A 22,759-nucleotide genomic window follows, 5' to 3' on the forward strand; every position below is an offset into this window, starting at 1 on the left:
ATTAGGTAAAGTGATGGAAAATCCCCTCCAAGTTTATCAATTCAGGTGTCCTGATTTCAGAAATACCTAACTTATATAGATTTTCCAGACTTTCCCAGCACCAGGGAGCATACTATAAGGTGTACAATTTTGTATAATTTTTATGCCTATGGCTTAACGGGTTTGGGGGTTGTGAACGGGGGCAGAAGGGTTATACTGGCTAGATGTTATGCTAGGGCAATGGGAAGTAAGGTTTTTTAATAATTTTTTTTTATTTTTTATATATTATTTTTACACAGAAATGGTTAGAGGTCCTCCTAGGGACCTCCTGAACATGCCAGTGATGTCACAATGACATCACAGCTCACATTATAATTTTTTTTGTATTATATATATTATTATTTTAATGATTTATTTAATATTATTTTTTAAATGAATTCATCTGCATAGAGATCGCAGTGTCTCTGTGCCTCATCGGAGGGCAGGATATCCCCGCAAGGGATATCCTGTCCTCCGATGACCTTCCGGGTTACGTCAGCAGTGACGTAACCCGGAAGGGAATGCCCGATCGCGCCTTTGCAACTGCGCGATCGGGCACTTTCAACCGTAACAGATTACAGGATTACTTCTGGATGCTTTTATTATCAAAGTACTAAAGAAATATCTTACCACAGCGAGTATGCAACAATCACAAGAAAACTTGAAGTGTTTAGAACTTAGCAGTGAGATACTGCATCTCACACACAATTATGTTGCTGTACTACTTACTAGAGGGCCGTATGTCACAGACAGAATAAGGGATCCAGACCATCCTGGTCACATAATTATTAATATATTGTCATTGACAGTGTGACTTCCCAAAATCCCCTACTGAAAATGTAACAAACACACATTGCATGCTACTATATACAAAAAGACCCGAATCTGGTCTGATGATCGTTCTCTCTGCTTTTGGACTAAGCTGCTTTTATTGTGCTTTAGAAAATAACTTTTATTTATTTTTTTAACCCAGAGCTATGATGCAAGAGAACCTCAGAAGCTGAGGGAACACGAGGCCTTGGTTTCCAGGACGGGGAATAGCAGAGAGATCCCATAGAGAACAGCAAGCCAAGATTGATCGCAGTGTCAGCGGTGTACAGTTCTGGCACTAACCCACAAGGGATGGGGGCATGAGTTCAGGTGTTTATCTGTTCTCACTGCTACACATGTGATCACACTGCTGCAGGAAACCTGTCTTTTTCAATGCTAGAAAATAAACAAAGATTATTACAGAGGGTTTTTTCCTGCCCCTGCCGCACAATTAAAGATGACAGCCTGCACACACTAATTTGCCATTATCTGTACAAGTGGTGTTTTCTCTGGCAGCTCAACATCTCTACAACATTGAAACATTTTTCAACAATGAAGATGAAGGCAAACTTAGGAGGTGATACAGCGTTCCTACAGCCAGATATGATTTACTTAGATTTGGACTTTAAACATCATTAAAAAAAAAAAAAAGTTTAGAGCACAGTCCCTCATACCTCTAGAACTAGTATTTATTTAAGGACCCTTTGAGGACAGAGCCAGGCCAACTCCAGCTACAGTGAATTTACAGTCAAGTCATATTTCACATATTTGTTCCTGTGTGTTAAATACTAAATGTACAAATCTAGACTGCTTCACACTTGCTCTTGTCCATCTCAGCTCCATAGGATGTAAACCTGAAACACCTTTAAAAAGTGTTAAGACATCAAAGCCTTTCAACCTTTCCTCCTTGTGTGATCTCACTACAGCCAAAAATGAATCTGGCCAGTAGAACACAAAATGGGAGAGTTGGGTGTTCAAACCTTTACACTTCTGGGCAAATCATGCAAGATTTCACTACAAAAAAGCGTTGTATTCAGCAGAGTAGCTGGAACAGCATCTTTATGTTTGGTCTTGGAAGGTTTTTTTGTCAGCCCATCGCCCATTATGTTACAGTCTTTAAATTATTCACAGAAAGAAAAGTCGAAGAAAAGCAAAACCCCTTAAGCACTCGCATCTCCACAGCAGCATTGAACACTGTGGTCCTGTGTGGTCATCAGAGAAAAGAAAATTCTGCAAATTCATCAGCGCCACCCATACATAGATCAAGAACTGTATGTAATCATGGCAGCCCTGCATCAGTAACTAACCCCTTCTTTCCCCATTCCACCTGTGTGGAAACCTCATTAATGTCACTCAACATCAGTGTTTGCTACAGTAGTTTCTCCTGAACTTTACTCCTCTGCATCAGCTTGAAACCATTCCCATTGTTAGCACAGCGCAGGATTCTGTGGGAAAGTTTTTTTTATTATTATCATAGAGGATCCTTCTGGGGGCCTCTTTCTTTGTAAAGTTTCTTCTTGTAAACTGTGGCCACTGCCTCCATCCCTCCCTTTCATTTCTCTTCCTGAGCAGGCACAAAGCCCAAGGGGTTTAAAGAGAGCGATATTAAAAAAAAGAAAACACGTGTGAGAATCGACCATGGGAGTCCTAGCAAGAACGGGTGGCTTAAGGAGATTAGAAAAAATCTTCAATAAATTGCAAGGCGAAGGTTGGGGGGGGGGGGCTAGTGCAAGGACACAAAAACTCCTTAAATTTGCAAAAACTAGCCAACTAATCAAATGTGTTGATAGATTGCAGCCTCTTAATAAAAAAAAATGAAGTTTGTGTCTAGTCCTAAGCCCAACTCTCGGTAGGAATTTGGTAGCTATTCAGTAACTCAGACCTTTAATAAAACACAGTAGCTTGTTTTCTTATACCGACTTGCTCCATCTGTAAAAGATACGTACGGTATATAGTTTACGGTACACTTCTGCAAATGGATCAAAAAAGTTTTGGACAACAAATCTAATTTGATGCCCTGTTTTGTTGTAAAATCCCCCCCTCCGATTATTGTCCAAATTAAATTGTCACTCACCCTAATTTACTCTCTCTTGCTCTTTTCGGATGCTCTCTGAATGTCTCCCTACCTTCCCAGAGAACCGCTGCCGAGAGGTGCAGAAACAGACGAAGAAGGAATGCACAAGGAGCAGAGGACAAAGAAAGAAGACACATGGAACAGCAGACAAAGAAAGAAGACAGAACAAGAAGATGCGATAAAAGAAGCTAAGCTGTATGGCAAGGAGACAGGCGACAGGCACATGGAAGCGGTCGCCAGCGAAAGTATGGAGACATTCAGAGAGAGTGAATAAAAGAGTGAAAGAACCAGCAAAATCCAAACAAAAATTTGGGGCTCTTTGCATTATTTTTATTTGTTTTGTTTTGTTAGGGGGGCATCCTGATTTTCAGAAATTCGTACAAATCTACAAAATTGGCAATACCAGGTTTCCAGAGAATAAACTGCACACTGCCCAACCATACATACTTTTGTTAATCAGAGAAAAGCTAAAACTTGGTCAGGATTTGGACCTTTGGGAACTTCCTTTGACAGACGATTTAAATTAAGGCAAACAAGTAGAACGTAAAGACAAACAGGAGAGAACACACTCACAGAGCAATTTTCTGATCTTGGCAGAGTTTAGAAAAGAAAGTCAACACAACTATATTTATTCTAGTTGCTGGCTGTACATTCGGAGGACGAGCCACTCTGACACAAGCTGGATACACACTACAGTGATGACGGCTTATAATAAATAATATATATATATATAAACCCACATATATACATACACATGTATAAAATCAATCCCTAAATAAATCATTAAGGATATTGTTCTGCCCCTACTATGGACCCTATCTTCATTCAGACTTCACTTAACTTTTTACATCTCTGTACACAAAATTAATACGGGGGGGGGGGGGGGAATTAAATAAGATGGCAATGGCAGCCATACCTCAATAAAAAAGTTACACATCAGCATGCACCAATGAGTGTACTGTGTTTGAGTGTACAGATTTTACCCTATGCAATGGGATATGTATAATTTAGCACAGTACAATGTTCATGTTGATTTGTTTTTCCCACCTACAAGTATAAGGTGTTCAAATATTTAGGAACATAAAAAGTGCAAAGTAAAATATTAAATTTGAGAAAGGACTCATTTTCATATAGCCCAAAAATGCCCCCCTTCCAGAAAGCCAACTGAAGTTTGGTGTCACTAAAGAGCCGTACAAGGTATCAATGAATCTAAGCACAAGAATATTAGTCATATTCTAAAAATATTGACAATCCTCATTTTGTTTACAGTAGACAAAGTCATGGGATGGAGATTGGACAATTTTAACATTAAAGAGCTCTTTTTAAGGGTCTGCATCTACTGAAATGAAAATAAATAAGCACTAAAAGAGCCAACAGTAAAATCCTGCGCCATGCAGCCTGGGATTTAGTTCAGCTTTGCAATGTTTTTTGTATCCTGTATACTTCATACAGCAGAATGCCATTTTTTAAATAGATAAATACGAAAAAAGTATTTAATCACTCACAGAACGGCTTTCGTTGCATATGGAGAAGACGACAACGATGCTGGGGACTGGTGAAAAGAAGCTGCTAACGCCACAGAAAGTAATATTAAGCTTGTATATGTATTAATTATTCAATGTAACTGGCATACTTTCAAAAATATATTGAATTCTTTGAATACGAGTGAATACAGTTGATCTCCTCCCTTTTTTACTTGTTTCCTACATCTATGTTGAGCCAGACCACAAAATCGCATCCGATGAAAAGATGAAAAATGCAGATGTTTTCTAGGAGGTAACCAATAGGCGCCACAAACAAACAAACAAAATGGATCAAATTTGTCCCACAAAGGCTGAAAAATACTCCCGACATTAAAACAGCATCGGTCCTCAGCATACGCATTTCCAGCACAAAGGAAGAGGTTACAAATACTTAAAAAGACATAGAATAAGCCTCGGCCATTATAACATAGAAAAGCAAAGGGATACTGACAGTAACAGGATCTACAAACTCAGTCTATAAAATATAATTGAATGCACATAAAAACGTGGCAAGTGGCAATGCAGCCTATAACAGAAGAAACAATAGAGGTGACCTTTAAATATCATAGTGCACTCTGTCAATTTGTCTTGTAATGCTTCCTACACACACAATGTGAGATCTGCAGGGGATTTCTGTTCGCAACCTGATTATATATATATATACGCACGCACACACGTGTGATATATATATATATATATATATATATATATATATATATATGTAACTGCAGGTATTTACTGTATTATAGTGCAAAAACATCCTAAAGCCGTGTTCACGGAATCAGTTCCCAGGAAAGACATCGGTTTAGATTTGCATACATATCGTACGTCAGTGGCTGTGCTTTTAAATGCACTGCAGCCTCTTCTCAATCCAATGGGTTAACAGATTGTAGAAGAGCTCAGGGGATGAAACAAAATCCCTGAAAGCCTCTCAGTGTTAACCTCTTCCCTGTACATATCCCACAGTTGTAGCCTAATCCGACAGCAGGAGTTTTGTTTAATTCCAGCACAAAAAGTGTTAATTCCGGTCTCCATCCAAGCCGGATACCCAAGGACGTCACAGCTCCCACTCCCAACAGCTGAAATGAAAGCTGAATCAAGCACGCCAAGCGTGCAATGACCGGAAAAGCAATCAATCTGTGGAAGCAACAGCAGAGACTTAGTCCATGAACTTGGGGGGTAAGAACGCATTACATTCCAGTGTTTCAGGGAACCGCCGGGAACGCTGGCCTTTGCAATACGCAAGTATAAGACTGCATGCTGCTTTAAAGACCAACGCATAGGAAACACCAAATTGCACGCCTGTTTACCTTCACAGAGCTGGGATTCAATGTGTCTTGGCTTCTGGGAGCTAAAGGGTTAAACAACAAATGAAGCCAAGCCGCAAAAGCAATTAATTGAATGCCAGTCATATTGGGACACCTGACGAGAGCGGCTTCACACAATGTGTATGCAAGTCCCTATGATCAGCTGTTTGCAGCGTCCAAGCTCTGCTTTCCTACCATGACTTCATAGAAAGAGTTTCCAGTAAGGGAAAACATTTTTTTAAGCTACACAGTGAGCTTCTTCACTGAGAAAAGTGTAAACAGAAAGTACCTAATGAATATGAGACGTTTCCCTCCTCCCACATGTGTACTCTTGAGTTTGCCTTCTATTCCTAGGGAACCTGGCCACTGTAGTAATCAGATCCTCTCATAAAAGAGTGTATGACGGAGCTCGCCCCGTGCTCTGCTACTGATCACTGCAAATGCAAGCCGGGTGACGGCAACCCAGATGTGAGCGGTTTTACCGACGAGGAAGAGTGGGGCTTCATAACAACAACACTGGAAGCTTTATTCATTGTTCCAAGAAACCTTGTCCCTGTTTCTAGAAACTGCGTTGCCTGTTCCAGCAGCAGGATTCTCTGTTCATACCTTTCAAAAACTGAATGCTTAATTGGCGCTAGACATATACACACATATACATACACACACACACACACACACCAGAACACAGAAATGAGGCCAGGGGTTACAGTATGATTTACTAGAGAAGTAACTTTGATGGCCTGTGCTACAATGTTGAAGTTCACCTCTAGGCTGAAGTTACTAGAGACAAAACCCGGTTAGGTTCCAGCGGGGTACTGGCTAACAGCAGCGCTTACCCATAGGAAGCCAGTTATTCTGCCTACATGCAGCTGTACCGACTGGGGAAAATGTCCAGAAACTGTCAGTGTCCCCAATTAACGTAGGCGACAGTGAACTGTCAGACTGAGTGCGAAAGCAAATAACCTTCGCTTCTTTCCATGGTCATTCGCTAACTGATCACATTTCAACATTTCTTAACCCAGTCCCTGCTTAAGTCTCTACACAGCTTGAGGATGCTGAGGCTCCGAATGATGCAAATATAATGTAGTAATGGGCTTTTGGAGTTTAAAAAAAATTTACAATTCAAGTAAAAAAAAAATCCTTAGGGTAGATCCAATATATAGCATGGTTTGTCAATCCCCAGTCGCTAAAGCCAGTGGCATGTGATTGTCTTACACCTCACTGGCACATTATCTCTGCTTTCACTCATCCATAGGAGGCTACACATGATGCTCTGTATGACGCAGCCGACAAGCCTGCGAAGGTCATCTGAAAATAGGGAAGGAATTCTCTGCTCTTGTAAACCTGCCATTTACCGCTCACTAACCAATTTGCATCGTCATGGGGTTTTGCTTCTCTCTAGCAAATCTAAAAGGGAGGGGGATATGAAAGGAAAAAGAGATTACCACTAAAAAAAAATAAATAAGGCATACATATCACTAAACAGTGTGTGCGCTTACATGGATAGCAAACATTTCAACCACGTATATGTGAATATCATTTTACACAGAAACAAAAATAATACATTGGAAACACACCACATCTATCCAATTATACAATGCCAACAAAGCATGTTTATTTATCTGCATGTAACAATTAGACAAAGACATTCGAAATGCAATGTTCTTCAGCACACCGAGGGCAGCAATTCTACTTTCTCAGCATGTAAAAAACACACATAATTTAAAAGCTCTGCCTCTATGTTGGACCCACTGCACCCCACGGAATACCATTAAGGAGATCAGCGCTGCCCTCCTCCTCGACGGGAATAGTCATGTTACCTCGTGCCACAGCTTATCTCTATCAGAGAACCATCTCATGCACAGCATTTTAATATTTTTTTTAAAAGATGATATTCCTGTCCCGAATTCCTCTCCCTACAACACTGGCAAAGGCCACCAGAACCAGTGATCAGCTTAACAGGGGGAGGTAAAATAATGCAAATCCTAAGAAATTGATTATATACACAAACATTCAGAAAAAAATGTAGGAGTTAAGAACATCAGATCAGCTTTATCATGAGAAAAATATGTCCCCGTGCGCTGTAATATATTTCTGTATGACGCAGATCAACAGCATGGATGGGTCACCACTGGCTCCAGCGCTGGCCTGATTTCCTCTCTGCTCACACTTCAGTAAAACAAGGACTGACCCCAGAAGTAATAATGAATATTTATATATAGATATAAATCCAGTTTACTCTTACAGTCATTATCAAACATACAAACACTCTGAAAACACACTGCAAGCAAAAATACTACTGCAGCTGTATCCGTTTGCCCTGACGCTGGCACTTGTGACCATGCAGGGTAATGGAAGACTGAGTGTGGAAAAAACATCCACCATGACTCAATTTCTAATAGAAGAACCTCTACGAATGGATTGAAAAATTTAATAAAAACACAAACAATAACAAAGTATTCATCGCCAATACAATAAACACCAAACACTGAACAAATCTCTCAGCCCTAGAAACAAGCAAAAGAACAGCTACTTAACCAAGTGACTTGAGTACATACTCCATATCTTAACTCCCTAGTGGCTATAGAGCGTGCTGCATGCCACCCTGGAAGGAAGTCCGATAAGCTAGCATGAAATAATACTCGAATGGAAGCAATGTGATCCCACAGACACCCATCTAACATGGGAGGGCAATATGCAATTTCATGAACCTCCTGTACAATTAACCAGATACCAAAATATCAGCTAGACCTCAATACAACATAAGATGAGTAAAGTGCACAGAGCATGTTGGGTGTTAAAGAAGAAAAAAAAATGGACCACCCGTAAAAGGTATCCCAGCTTAACATCATTAAGCATTAGAGTACACATTAGTATCAGTGCTATGTAACCACCAGATAATATTCAATATACCACCGCAATGACAAGAAGTCAAAAGTGCACAAATCCTTGTAGGAGAGAATATTAATAAGACTCCCCTGCATGCATCTGGAAGGAATATAAAGTATATCCTGGTCTGGAAGATATATAACGAACGCCTGTTTTCAATTGATTTCTTATATGAATATTGTTAGTGATCTAGACAATAAAAAAAAAAATGTAAAAAAGATAGAAAGAAAGGTTGCCGATGTGATAACACAAGATGAACCGTCTGCAGTCACTTGGATCTGCTCCTTTCAGGATGCCAGCCGATCCCCAACTCTGAAGGTAGGTGGGCAAACGGCAGAAGCAGGCGAGCGTACCCAGTGTCTGCGCTCATTCTTACGACATCTCACTTCCTGGCAGGCAGGATCTGGAAGAGCTGCCTGCCAGGAAGTGGGCAGAAGCCAATGGTACCCAAAACAAGAAATGTTTTCACCATTCAGTTACATGGAAAGAAAGGTATCAGCAAGGCACACTATTAACGCAATACTTTCAAACTTCCTAAGGGCATGTAGCCTGGTGGAATTTTCCATCCCTGTGTATATGTACTATTACCAAAGACTACGACTACCGGCCAGAACACCACAAGGCTAATATTACTGCTGCTTTTTCTACTGCTAGTAAAGAAAGTTAGAAATAAACAAACCATTCCATTTATTCAATATCATGGCCTGTAAAACGTTGCGTAAGCAGGGCCTGAAGTAACTGTAAAATGCACCTGTTATATAACCGGCGGAAAATCCAAAATATACCTTTGTATGACAATAATAATTTCCTACTTGCTATTTCAGCATTGCAACTATGTGACAGAAATCCAACACTTTAAGGTTAACCAATTCTTGTTTATTAGGGAGTATTTTTCCTATAATATTATTGCACTTTAAATCGGCATATATTCTATGTAATTACTGCAATTGGCATAAACTTTGGTAACTGCATTTTGGCACGCAAAACAGAAACAAACTTAGACTTAGAACTTAATATGCCCGGAACGTATCCAAAAAGTTTCCAAATTATGGCACTGCATTTATAAAGTTCATCCGGTGATTTCGGGCTTATAAAGTCTGTATTGTTTAACAAGCTCGCCATTACAAAATACAGTCAGCGCAATTCAGTCCTAATCATAAATAAAAACCGCACCGATGCTTATGCATTTAAACATGAGGGAATCTGCTTGATGCAAACGGGTTAATTGAGCGTCATCAATCTCTATAGGCCCAGATCTATTCAGTTAATAAAATGCAACTGTACTTCAGTTTAAAACACCGAGAATTTACTGCTCAGCTGGGATAAATGAACTGCCGAATCCAAAAACCCTTAATTCCACAGGCTTTAGCAGCTAATTAAAAACGGGTCAAAACAGGTTTTTTATTTATGAGATATATTAGGGAATATTGAGACAGAACTAATTTTAGTCTTCAACAGCAGTTAATCGCGCCTTGTGCTACTCCATGTATTTCCTCAATCACATGCCATATATTATACCATTAATACACGTATTTGGTACTCTACAAGGAGGTTATGAACCAAAAATTAATAATTTAGCTCTGTCAGCTCAGGAAAATCTCATAATGCACAACGTCTAATTTCTCCATCAGAGAATAAAGCGATTAAATCAGAGTTAAGACATACCACAAAGAGTTAAGCCCTTCTGCGTGCAAACTTTTTAATAGACACGTCTCTTAGCTGCAGCTCCAAACAAGTATTTTTGGGTCTTATTTACCGCTGTTTCACAGATGTCGCTCCAAAATATGTTTTAACAAACAAGGACATTCGGAATTTAATTCTGAAGTGAACACACAATAATGGTAGCTTTGAAACCTCATCCCAGTTTGAACAATGTCCAGCTAGTACACAAGGCAGCAATTCTCCCCTGAAAAGGGAGCGGAAGCTTCCCATAGGCAACGTAGACCTGTGGCAGATCTTCCTTGTAAATGTAAGAAGCTGGACTGCTTTCAAAGCCCTAGAACATTATAAATATCCCAAGAACACTATGTATGTGCGCACACGCATTTTAATCATTAATGTGTCTAAGGGGACCTATAAGTTTACTCACTATAATACATTTACAGTGTTACGAAGTTTTACGTGTCCCAGCAGTAAAAGAGCATAAAATATACCACGCGTGTAGTTTTCTTCTGGATGTGTGCATCCCGGTTTTATTTTATAACACGATAGTTGAAGAGCTGTATTAGTTCCATAGGACAGAGTGCTGCGAGATTCCTTTAGGTCATATTCCAACAGAATGCTTCCTTACTTCTATGACTGGGGAATCCATCCATCCAACTTCTTTTAAGTAGCTCAGTAAACTAGAGTCTAAAGAGTGGAGGCTGTTGGGTGTCCTTCTTAATAACAATACTACTTGGATGCTAAAAGGGCCAGGCCTACAGCAAGTTGCCCTTCAATAATAAATGGACAAAAGCAACAAAAAACCACAGCTGTCAAAACATTTTTAAAATGTTTTCGATATGAACCAAGATGTAGAGTAGGGCTCTAGTCAAAAGAAAGGGAATAGAGTGATGAAACCTCCTACGAGGAACATGTATTACAGCCAAGAAGGCTCATGCACAGGCAAGATCCAGCAATGTATTTTCTACATGCTATTTAATAATTAAACCGGTGCAGTCTTATCTTTCTTATACATTTACTCCTCAGGTTTGTGTTCTGCTAGTTGCAGAATGTATCAAAGCAAACCCGCCGGGAACGATGCGCTTTAAGCAACGTGGAGAAGACAGAATGCAGACGTACATTACTGCGCTCTTCTAATGTACGGATGGTTTTAGAAAACACTTATAAGAAAGCTAAAAGCTACGAGCCGTTGTTTACCAAACTACTCTCCCTGTATTCTCAGTGGATTTGGCAAAACCAGAAATGGAAACCTGAAGATTAAATCACAGAAGATTAAGTAGTTTATACAATAATCTCATTATAATCTATTCACAGTTCAAATACAACAGAGGAGGTGTATGAAAAACAATGCTATTTTAAGATACAGTTTCTTAAAACAAATAATTACTTCCCAAAAGAAGAAAAAGTACCAGTTTTTGAAAGAAATAAAACATGGATAGCTTTGCTGTAAATTGTATAGTTTAGAGGTGAACACCCAAAGAATTATCGCCCAAAAATATTGCAGTCACACAAATTTAGGAATCGGGGCTCTGGAGGAAAAACACAAAAGGGGGCAGCATATACAAGCTTGTTCTATTTATAATTCCCACTGATTTAATTTCCGCGTCTCTAAGGCATGTCTAAATTTGTCTGAGTGGGTTTTTACACACTAGTTATACAAATTCATGCACTAGTTAATCCTAGCGAGAGAAAGACACCTAAAAATTACAATTACTTTTCTACTTTGATGCAGCGGAGCTCTGAAGTCTAGTAATCATATTTTACAGCGACATACTGCGTCGCGACCGCTCCGTGTTAATACATAACCCGCAAAGCATCAACCGCGTGATCAACCAAGAGGTTACTCCAGCACAACACAATGATAAACATCATCCCACACACAAAACTGGAGAACAGCGACCAAACGGGCAGAAGCCAACAGTGCTCCACCCTGCCATCCGCACACACCCACGTGCTACAAAGTCTAACATGCTAGTGCAAGAATGAGGGGCTTACCATCATCATAGATCATTTCTATTATAAATTACCCAAAAATTACTTTGCCTTTAAGTAAATCACCATTAAAAATGCACTTGTGACCTGACCTAATTCCTTACAGCTCCAAGACATGGATGTCAATAGGTCATAATAAAGCTATATGAAGATTTATATTCACGTCATGATACAGAATTTACAAGATAATCATATTCTCTGCTCCGAGGAATAATTACTTAATGGCTAGACAGGAGCAAAATTAAACTTCTTATCACACACCCATTTAGCAGAGAAAGCAAACCTTAAATATTCACTTTCCATGGAGCGTCTGATACGAAGAACAGACACAGTAAAGAAAAGGTGTGCAGAATGACATTCCATGTCAGTAAAGGAAGTAATACATGTTAACCTTTCCACCCTTAGCAAAAAGCCATGAATACAATTTAAACCCCTTATATTTCTGTGGGGCGTCATATGGTATGTATTGAAAAAGAGAACAATAATCATGCACTAATTATATGTATATATATTACACTTATCTATTTTAATGACAAACCCAATTTCTCATTATTTCTTACCAACTGATAACATACATAGGTCACCTGGCTCTACATAAATCTGTATACCTATTATCTCCTTCAAAGAGCAAACCTGCAACTTTAAGGAATAAAAAAATGCAACACTAATCCGACAACATAATCCTGCAGCTAAAACACAAGCTGCCTGGCCGGCACACAAATAACCAGGATTTTTTCTCCTCTCTAATTAATATTGCTGGAGGTAAGAGAGGAAAGACTGACTTATTCCGCCTGACTTATGCAGGGGTCTAAAACAGAAGAACAGAAGCGGCCGCTGTGTGGCAGGCAGTGGTCTTAACCCTTCGTAGATCACAGGTGGCTGGGATGCTTCTTCAAACAGGAGCTCCAACTGGACACATATCCAGACGGTGAGGGAAATGGCGGCACTCTTCCAACCCTCATAAAGCAAACCCCGACGGATACACCAAAATGTTTACGTTTACCGATTCATCATACAAAGAGTGAAATAGGGCGCCAGGAACATCGACGGCTTAACATGTTTTGACGCCAAATACGCCCACTTAATCATAGACCAGGTGTCACAGTCAAATTTTACAGCAAAAATACTTAGATAATTTAATCAGGAACACAACCTGAACCCATTAAATAGATAAAACTATAGTTAACGATAGTTAAATAGTTTCATTACCCCCTATTATAGCAGTGCTTCAGAATCTGCTGGACCTATATCAATAAACTCAAATTAAATGGCCTGGCTAGTGGCTACGCATTCCTCCTGTATATTAGAAAGCTTTTTTTTCCAATTATAGTACACACTCCAACCACATAAAATCATTAGAAAGCCGCCACCTACTATTCCATAGGGCGATACGGAGGACTAAATCAGTTTATGCCAATTGGGTAATTAGTTATGTAGTTTTTTTGTTTTTAATAAAGCCTTAGCACTGCGGTGATAAAGTAGTCTGGAAAACTTGAACCACATTTTTCTAAGACAAATTACATTCGTGAAAAAACAAAAAAGGCACTGACTACAGAAAGCACAGTAAATACATTTAATGAGAAGTTATACAACAGGATCATTTACAAAAATATACGGTACTTATACAGAAAGTCAATTACCTCAAGTTTTTTGGGGTTTTTTTCCCTTTAAATAATTTTATATATTTTAGCTTTAAAAGGGGGAAAGAATCGAGTTAAAAAATACAAGCCCACGTTACATTATAAAAAAAAACAAAAACCCAAAGCAGACACTATTGAAAAATTGATTTTAGGAGCTGCTCATTGAGATGCACTTTATGTAGTTTAAGGGGAATATGAAACAAACAATAGGGCAGAGTAACAAAAAAGGTTCGTATTAGGTCTTATGGAACTTGACAAACTTATATGCTTGTCCTACCAAGCTCAGCTGAACTCAGCGACTCCCAATATGTTTAACTTGACCGATCTGAGCTGCCGACAGGCTCTGAGGAGTTAGAATCCACATTCAGGAGTGGGGTGGTTTCATTCTCTTTAATGAATGCTCGACGAGAACCAACTCACGAGTAAACTCAAGTTTTAGTGAACACAAATGTCATTTTGATTATCCTCAAATGATACTATAGCAGAATATGATGGCACTATATAAATAATAATAGTAATATGCACAGAGAGTGAGCCAGGAATAGCCCAAATGTTGCTTATATTTAGTGTTGCTTCACAAATAATTTGCCATAAGACCATAAATTTGAGAAGACATTTGCCAGCAACTCTTCTTGGTACCACTTATACTAGTATTAATGTACAGGAAACATAAAAAATGTAAGACATACAAACATCATACTTCAAAACTACAAAAACCTTATAAAATTATAAAGCCACAACATCTGAGAACCATAAAAGCCAAGTCAACAGAGATTGCAGTAAAATGCATACATGATACTGTCTCCAATTCCGCAAACCCTGTAGTTGGGAAAGGAGAGGTTTTAGGTTACTATGCGCAAAGTATAGTGGGCTTCCAGACATTTAAGATTTATATTATAGATACTATATAATATCCATGTAATCTATTGCTGCAAGAAGAAGGAACATCCAACAATGTCCCCACTTAATTATGGCGGTGACCCTTGTTCTAAGAATGTTCTCTACATGCAGTGTTTATTATGATGGGGCAACAATTATATTGCTTTTAAGAACACCTAAAATGCGACACCCTTATTTCTAGGGGAGCGGTGAGCGTGTTGTAGGATGCCCAAACAGTTATGGTTATTTAATTTATGTTCCTACAGTGGCATAAACCCGGACCGCAAGATGATAAGTTCATAATCATTACTTTTGTCCAGTATTACACTGCTTTGTTCAAGAATGATTTTACGTACAACCAAAAGCAGATCCAAATTCCTTTATTTAATTTTTAACAGAACTTTTATACTCCCTGATCTCTACATATTCACTGTGATATCTCACTTTTAATAATGAATACCTCAAGAAGAGCCTTCTCAGGTGTCTAATATCACCTATAGTAATACAAAAATGTGAACAGACCTCCCTGCACAGCCACCAAAACCAGCCAGCAGCCAATCCATCTTAGTAGGGTGGTAAATAAACCTGTAAGCTGTAGTATACCAGGCACACTGAACAATGATATAGCTTTCAACTACGTAGATCCAGCAAGCAAGCAGTTAAAGTAGGGCCTCACAATACAGCTCTCCTGTAGTTTCCCAGCCATATGCCGATACCCTTAAGACGCCATGCGCTTCAGCTTTAAAAGCTTTCATCTCCAATTCCCTGTTTGAAACAAGAACTGCTCAGTAACAATGACTCTCTGTGTGCTGAAAATCCTATTATTGATCCACCTACTTACCTTAGGCTGTGCTCTTCTGGGAAATGCAACTTTAGGGTCAATCTACAGGGAAGGGAAAAAAAATTAACCCGTTAGTGGTTTGTAGTGTTAACATTTAAGCATTTAGATTAATGGCTCATTTTTAAGACATGCTTTCTTTACAATTACTTCTCAACAACACGTCTGTGCTCACTATAAAAGTCTACAGCTCTGTTAAAGTCAGGGGAAGGTCGCTATTATAAGGGTGAAGACCACAAAGCCAACATGGTCTGTCAGTACCTTACAGAAATGACATTGATTTCCTTTATTACAATGTATTGCAAAATCAGAACTCCCGAGTACACAAGAGACTGAACTATATCTGTATAACAAAGTACTTCTCTCTCCCTCAGCATGTTGAACAGATGTTTGAGCCCCATAGCTACAAACTAAAAGTTATTTGCATGGATTTCATAATGTACCACACTGCAGATGGGTTAGCAAACAATCCGGGATGGAAACCTTTACCTCGAAGGCTTTAGACAGCAAATCCAACCATAGCCATACGCTCCAGCCAGACAACACAACGTGACAAGGTGGCTTCGTACACAGCAGTGTGGTGGGGAATAGTGTCACCAAGTGACTGTTTAATATGCACATCTCAGCCACCATTACCTGCTTCAATACATAAATCCCTTCAACTGCTAAAAAAAACAACATGTAGGCTATTACACTGTAGTCATAAATAAGAGGATTTCCCCCCGGAGGACTTGAAATAAGCAAATGTTGTGGCTGGCAAGATACTAAGTGTAAGCCTTCAAATGTTTTTGAGATAAACATACAGATCTAAGAGGCTCTAGACACAAATCTGTTACAAAATAATTTTCCTTCTGCTTTCTTGGAAATCAGAATCATGTATCCAATTATGATATATATGTTGGTGCTTTATTTGATGCAGCTGAACACGCTGAAACCGATTTAAATGATTTCCCATTGATTATTTGTATCATTATTTTAATGAATGGATCAGAGCTGAATGACAGTGGCTAAATGGTACTGACTCTTAACTGTCCAGGGCAGTTATTTATAAGCAGACAGCAATAATGTGTACTCTGGTTCAACGTAATATGGCATCAGAATTATGCTTAAAAGTGAATATAAATCTAAAGATACAAAACAGATTCATTATGGCAGAAAAAAAGGCTTTTAAAAAGGTAGTTTTTTATAACTGACGACCAAAAACTTTGATCTTAAAACACATATGTGGCTTGTGGCAAAGTGGTTTTACGTAAAGCAATCAGTAAATGTACTTTGCGGGGTTTTGCACAAACTGAGACATTTAATGTAAAAAAAAAAAGGAATAATTAAGCTTGATATTTAGACACTGCCTTTAAACTCAGAGCGAGGAAAGATTGTGGTGCTGTTTCACAAGGGGTTAATAGATCTACAAACATCTGCGTGCATTGTATCTTACAAAATGAGCCATTGACCTTTCTTCATTTGCTCTCTCTTGGTTTTAATAAGACAGCAGCAATAGAAAAATGTTGAAGCATCTTGAGAAGCATTTCACATCATCATCATCATCACAATGTCTACCAATACAGTCCAGCACCTTCTGAGGTGCATGTCTACAGAACGAATGCAACAGGTGAGAATTTTCCAGTCAGCAAGCCGAAAACACGAGCATTTTGCTGCTCTGTTCTGCTACGAGACAAATCTGAGAAACCAAATCTGAATCCTAGAAGGGAGGGCAAAACCTTGTGCTGCACGTCCTACAGACACAGCCTTGTTCATTTAAAAGGGGGCAGCAATAGAATACATAATATAATATAATTAAATTGGATATACACCATAATATTTGGGAAACCCATGGACAATCATTATATATTATATATAAATCCCCTAAATGATGCCCTTGTTTTATCACTAAATTTATTTTGTTCGTACAATGATCCCCGGTGTAAAATCCTTTCCACTAGCAAGGACCTCGGCTACATGGAGGCCTCTCACCTTTTGCACCATCTACCAACAAATGAACGAGTTAGTCAGACAAAATCTACTAACTGTATCTACAAAATCCTCTAGAAAAAAAAAAGGGCTATGATACTATTTCTGAGGTACGTGGGCCATTACCTAAAATCAAAGCTTTTAACGCAAGCGTAAACAAGAGCGGTGATTCCGTGCCAAAACCCAACCGAGCTGTCTCCTGCACTGAATGTTGAAACACGAGTCAAAGGCTAGGTAAAGCCACATCAAAATCATCAAGAACGAGCTGACGAATTATCCTACACATAAACACAACACTAGGACTTTTTGTGATCAGCCTTGCAAAAGAACCCTTCCCTTACTCCAAATTAAGCTTTCCATCAGGAAAGAGATAAGAAATTATTTTGATGGAGCATGCTTTGTTGTTAATACCCACACACATATTTATTACATTTATTTATATTATATATATTTATACACACACATATATATATTCTGCAGGAGAATGCATCACTAACTTGCTTAGCCATTAAAGAAAGACATTCTGTTCCATTTAAAATGTAATAAGTGTAATTAATAGGTGGAGGTGTAATGGGTTAGAATATGATTTAGTTACATTTAAACTAGTGTTATAAAAAAGGTGCATATTGCATTGTGGCAAAACATAAAAAGTGGGGTGTCATCAACCCTGCCACGTTTGGAATTTCATGGATGTTTCCCTGTTTGAGTCACTAATTTGAATACATGCATACTTCTAATGTATACATAGAGAGACAAGCAGGAAGAAGTGTTCAAACGCACTCATCGATACAAAAGAAACAATCCAAGGTATTCACAACATTTAAGTGGCGCACAGAGCAACACAGTTGCAGAGATCGTGATACTAGGCAAGCTTTACTGGCTCAGGGCTGTCTGGATGTACAGTTAAAACCTGACATTTAAAGGTTGGTAAAGAAATACCCTTTATCTAATCAGGGTAATTAGCTCACCTTTCCCTCCTCATTAGGCATGGGATGAGCAATACAAGGGCATCTTTTGTCAGTGTCCCTTCTGCAAGCTTTGTTAAGGCATAATTAAACTGGGTAATAGAGCGCAAAAAGGCTTTTTTTTTTTCTTTTAACTTTTAGCAAACACTCAAAACTCTTGTGAGATGTGTAAAATCTTCCAGAAACCTTCACTATTCATTAAAGGCAATGCTTCTGCAAACTGATGTCTAAATTATGTATCCCAAACAGAATGTTTAAAATGTAATGGACGGGAAAACAAAACTACTAATCTATGGGCTGCTTGGCCTTACACTAATTAAAACATCAATCTACAATTACTGAAGTGTCGAATTTATTTAGGGTCTTGGCTGCATAAGAAGTTGACACATCCTGATTGCACACATTCACTCTAATACCATTGTCACAGAAAACACATAATATAAATTATTAATAGCCCTTCATAGCAATCTTATGATTTAGCTAAAGCTCTGGCTTTATTGTTATCAGCAAAAACAGCCTACCAGTTAGGCATCAGAGTGAAGTTCAAAAACTTGAACAGCTTAGGATCAACACAATGAAAATGACACTGTCACTTTAAACTGTGCTGACACAAACACGACGCTGCAGAAGAGCGCACATCAACCGATAAAAACGAAGAAAAAAGAAAAAAAAAGCACAACATACCGTCTTGGAATCTAATTCATGGTGGGGTTGAGCTAACACTTTATCTACACTTGCAGGATCTGCATACGTAACGAAACCGAAGCCTCTGAAATGAGACAAAGAACAAGAGAGGTGACAATGAGAGCTAGACACAGAGCACGAGTAAACAGAAAAATAAAGAGAGAAAAAAGGACATATTTACAGGTCAAATTCACATATCAGGATGTGACATGCTGTGCAGCCTCCTGTGTTCTCAAAGCAGCCCCAGAGTAGTGGCTGGCATCGGAACACAGAGACACCGCTGTATTTAAAGAACCAAAAAACAGTCCTACGAAAACAGCTTCATAACATCACACTTCTTCAAACGTCTGCGAAATGCCTCCATGCAATTCTGATTATTGGAAGCACAGAGCTATGTATGTCACGTATAACATGGAAAAATGCAAATACGCAACTGTGTACGGGAACAATTAATTTTTTTTTTTTTTTAAATAGTATAACTAAACAAGTTCACCGAAATCACACTGTAAGAAAAAGAATTCTTATTTTAAAAGGAAAAATATTTAAAAAAATAAATAAATTTAAAAAAAAATCACACCACAACAGTGATTTCAGTTCGGCAGTAGACAGTGTGGAAAAGCACACAACTCTCTCTCTGTATATACACACTGTGATATATATATACATACATACATACATACACTACACAGTTTGTCACATCTCACATATAGCCTACAGATTATGTGTAATTTTAAATATATATATATATATATATATATATATATACACACACACAAACACACACACATATATACATCCACATAATCAGCACACAGCATGTGAGACGTGACAAATTGTGCATTATTGTTTAGTTCTTTGCAAATATCACAAGATTGGTGAGCGCACAGCAGGGGGGAGTTTGCTGTGAGACAGGGGGTGTGACAGCGTAAAGGTATGGAGCAAGATTTCATCCTTCTGGAAGAAAATATGTAGGAGAGCAGAGAAGTTTATCAAAGTCCTACACACATTACAAGACACACAAAAAGAAGCGGAGAGGTCGGGTTACCTGGATCGCTTAGTGGTGGGGTCCCTCATCACCATGCACTCCCGGATTTCGCCAAATTTGCTAAAATAATCTCTGAGGCTATCTGTGCACAGGCAATACGGAAAGGCATGTCAATAGGATGCTATCAGCTGTCACAGGGTACCCAGCCCACCCCTTCTCCATCCATCCCACGGAGACCCAAATAGCGATAGGGGTCGAATAGAGGACTCGGAAAGGAGAAATAAATAAATAAGGAGAGCGAGAAGTGGGAGGCAAAGAAAAAAAAGAGCTTGTGCATGGAAAGAGGGAGAGAGAGAGAGAGGGGAAAGGAGAGAAGCTTAACCCATACAACAAAGAGCCGTAAAGGAACCGGGGGGTGAGGGCTGCCTTACCTGGAGAGGTCTGCCAGCTCAGGCCGCCGATAAACATTTTACTAGAAGAGGACGAAAACACAACACAAGTGAGCACAGATGTCAGATCGGCCATTTTGACGTGTAACTTACAAAAGCTTACAGAGAGAGAGAGGGAGAGAGAGGGGGATAGTGGAAAGAGAGATAGAGAGGGAGAGGAGAGGAGAGGAGAGGGGAGGGGAGGCCGCTTCGTGTCAGGGACCCAAGCACACTAAAGGTGTCACTTAACAAGCAAGAAGGGGAAACGGCACGCAACCTTTCGTGTCTCCTTCCCTGCACACTCTCTGCCCACCTTCTGCACTTGCCCTCTGGCAGGAGAAGGGGGGAGCCCGTCTGTCAAAGTGGGCTCAGTCGGGGCACATGTCACCTGAAAGCCCCCCTGTGTCATCCCATTCCCCTGTAAACTTACCCGGGGTCATGCTGAGAATCATTCGGACTCCCAGAGGTGGCCTGGCTCCCATCTGCCTCCATAATCCCTTTTTAAAATAGTTATTAAAAAAAAAAAGCAGAGGGGAGAGGAAAATTAAAAAATGAAAAGAATAAAAGAAAATTTAAAAAATAAGCAAAGCTACCCAAAGCTGTAAAGTGTGAGAGGAAAGGCAAAGCCCGGGCGCACACATAGGCACTGGCACTGCTGGGGGCTGAGTATCTCTCTCAGTCACACAGGGAGAGAGGCAGCAGCAGCTTAGCCAGGAGCCGCTAAGAGAATATTATTGAGCCGGGAAGAAGCTCGTCACACGTGGGATCAGCTCAGCACTGCTCTGCCTCCTCCTCCTCCGCCCGCCCCCCGACGGGCCCTCCTCTCTCTCCCCCCCCTCTCTTCACATAGCACTACCACAGACCGTGGGAGGGCTTCCACAAGGTGGCGTAGCCTCTCCGAGCCGTGACGTCATGGCCCAATCCGGCCCCGCTCCTCCTCCACCTGCCGAAGCTTCTGGTTAGTAACAGCCGTATAGCCGTATTAATCCCCGTGACGCGCTGCGCTGTTTGGACACAGAGGGATTAGAAATGTGCCTGCGTGCAGCCCCTCATCGGCTCCCCCGCGGGAATTTGTCGCTTAAAATAGGCGAGCGGTGACAGGCGGCGCTGGGGCTCGAACCCGTGGCTTCTATGGAACGGGGCGTGGAACCTGTCCCTAGCTGTTCGAGGTGCTGGGCTGTCCGGGTTTGACCTCTACATTCCGGTACCCAGCAGGCTGGAAATCCGGCATTCTGTGCTTTATGGATCTATAGCTGGTTGAATGACTTTCAATTAACGTTCTGTTACTATAAAGAGTGCAATGATTACTTCGAGACCGGCAGCTATAGGGTTAAAGACACGGACCGTGAGCGCACGGTGCTGATCGGTGTTAGATGTGCGCACTGATGGGTGTTTGGGGTTATGGAGCCGGTATCCTAACCGAGAGACTTGTGTTTGTATATAATAGTATGCTACTACCTAAACAATGTAACGCTCCCGGGTACCCATCTATATAGAAGGCGGAAAAAACCACTGCAAGAAAGGACAGGGGTAAAGAGATCCCTCTGTATCCAGAGATCCCAGCCAGGTGTGTGACGGATAATCTCACTACACGACCACTAAAGTGTTAAACCAGGGGTGTCCGAGTTTTTTCTGCAGTGGGCCACTTCATCAGAAATGTATATGTTCGGGGGCCGCACTCATTTTTCACTGAAAGAAAAAATGGCCTTTAATAAGATGCACATTGAAATAAAGTAAATGACACAAAACCTTTACTTTTCCTCTCACTGATTTCTGGGCCTAGAAAGTTTTATCATCTAAAGTGACTACAAATTCAGGATTCTGTTTAATAAAAATTAAATAGTTCTATTTATTCTAGGGATGCACCGAAATGAAAATTCTGGGTTCACCTAGCCAAAACCGAAAATGACCCCCACACCTTTTAAAAATAAAAAAAAATAACCACACTTTTATTAAAAGTAAGTAACACACCAAAATTGTACAAAAAAAATGTTTATATATATATATATATATATATATATATATTATAATTAACAGCAATCTCAGGCAGTGTTCCCTCTAAGCTGTGCGCTTGTGCGCACGCACATAGCTTTAAGA

The 22,759-nt window shown here is 39.7% G+C and overlaps 1 protein-coding gene across 7 annotated transcripts in view; it reads right to left on the reverse strand.

The window, feature by feature from the left end:
* LOC149300883 (RNA-binding protein Musashi homolog 2-like) overlaps positions 1-21,154 on the reverse strand; it is a 284,563-nt gene extending 263,409 nt beyond the window's left edge. For 6 of the 7 annotated variants that reach the window (XM_089484527.1, XM_089484526.1, XM_089484524.1 and 3 more), the window contains exons 1-5: positions 21,093-21,154; positions 20,666-20,706; positions 20,295-20,376; positions 19,250-19,334; positions 15,636-15,677 (exon numbers count right to left, since the gene is read on the reverse strand). In XM_089484527.1, coding sequence (XP_089340653.1) covers positions 15,636-15,677; positions 19,250-19,334; positions 20,295-20,376; positions 20,666-20,706; positions 21,093-21,154 — 312 coding nt within the window. Of the gene's footprint in view, positions 1-15,635; positions 15,678-19,249; positions 19,335-20,294; positions 20,377-20,665; positions 20,707-21,092 lie in introns of those variants that run through there. The other variant, XM_089484529.1, reaches the window with a different exon arrangement.
* Positions 21,155-22,759: the final 1,605 nt, after the last annotated feature.

This window comes from Sceloporus occidentalis, unplaced genomic scaffold, assembly GCF_023333645.1.
Source record: "Sceloporus occidentalis isolate IW3139 unplaced genomic scaffold, rSceOcc1.0.p SCAF_22, whole genome shotgun sequence".
Classification (NCBI taxonomy): Eukaryota; Metazoa; Chordata; class Lepidosauria; order Squamata; family Phrynosomatidae; genus Sceloporus; species Sceloporus occidentalis.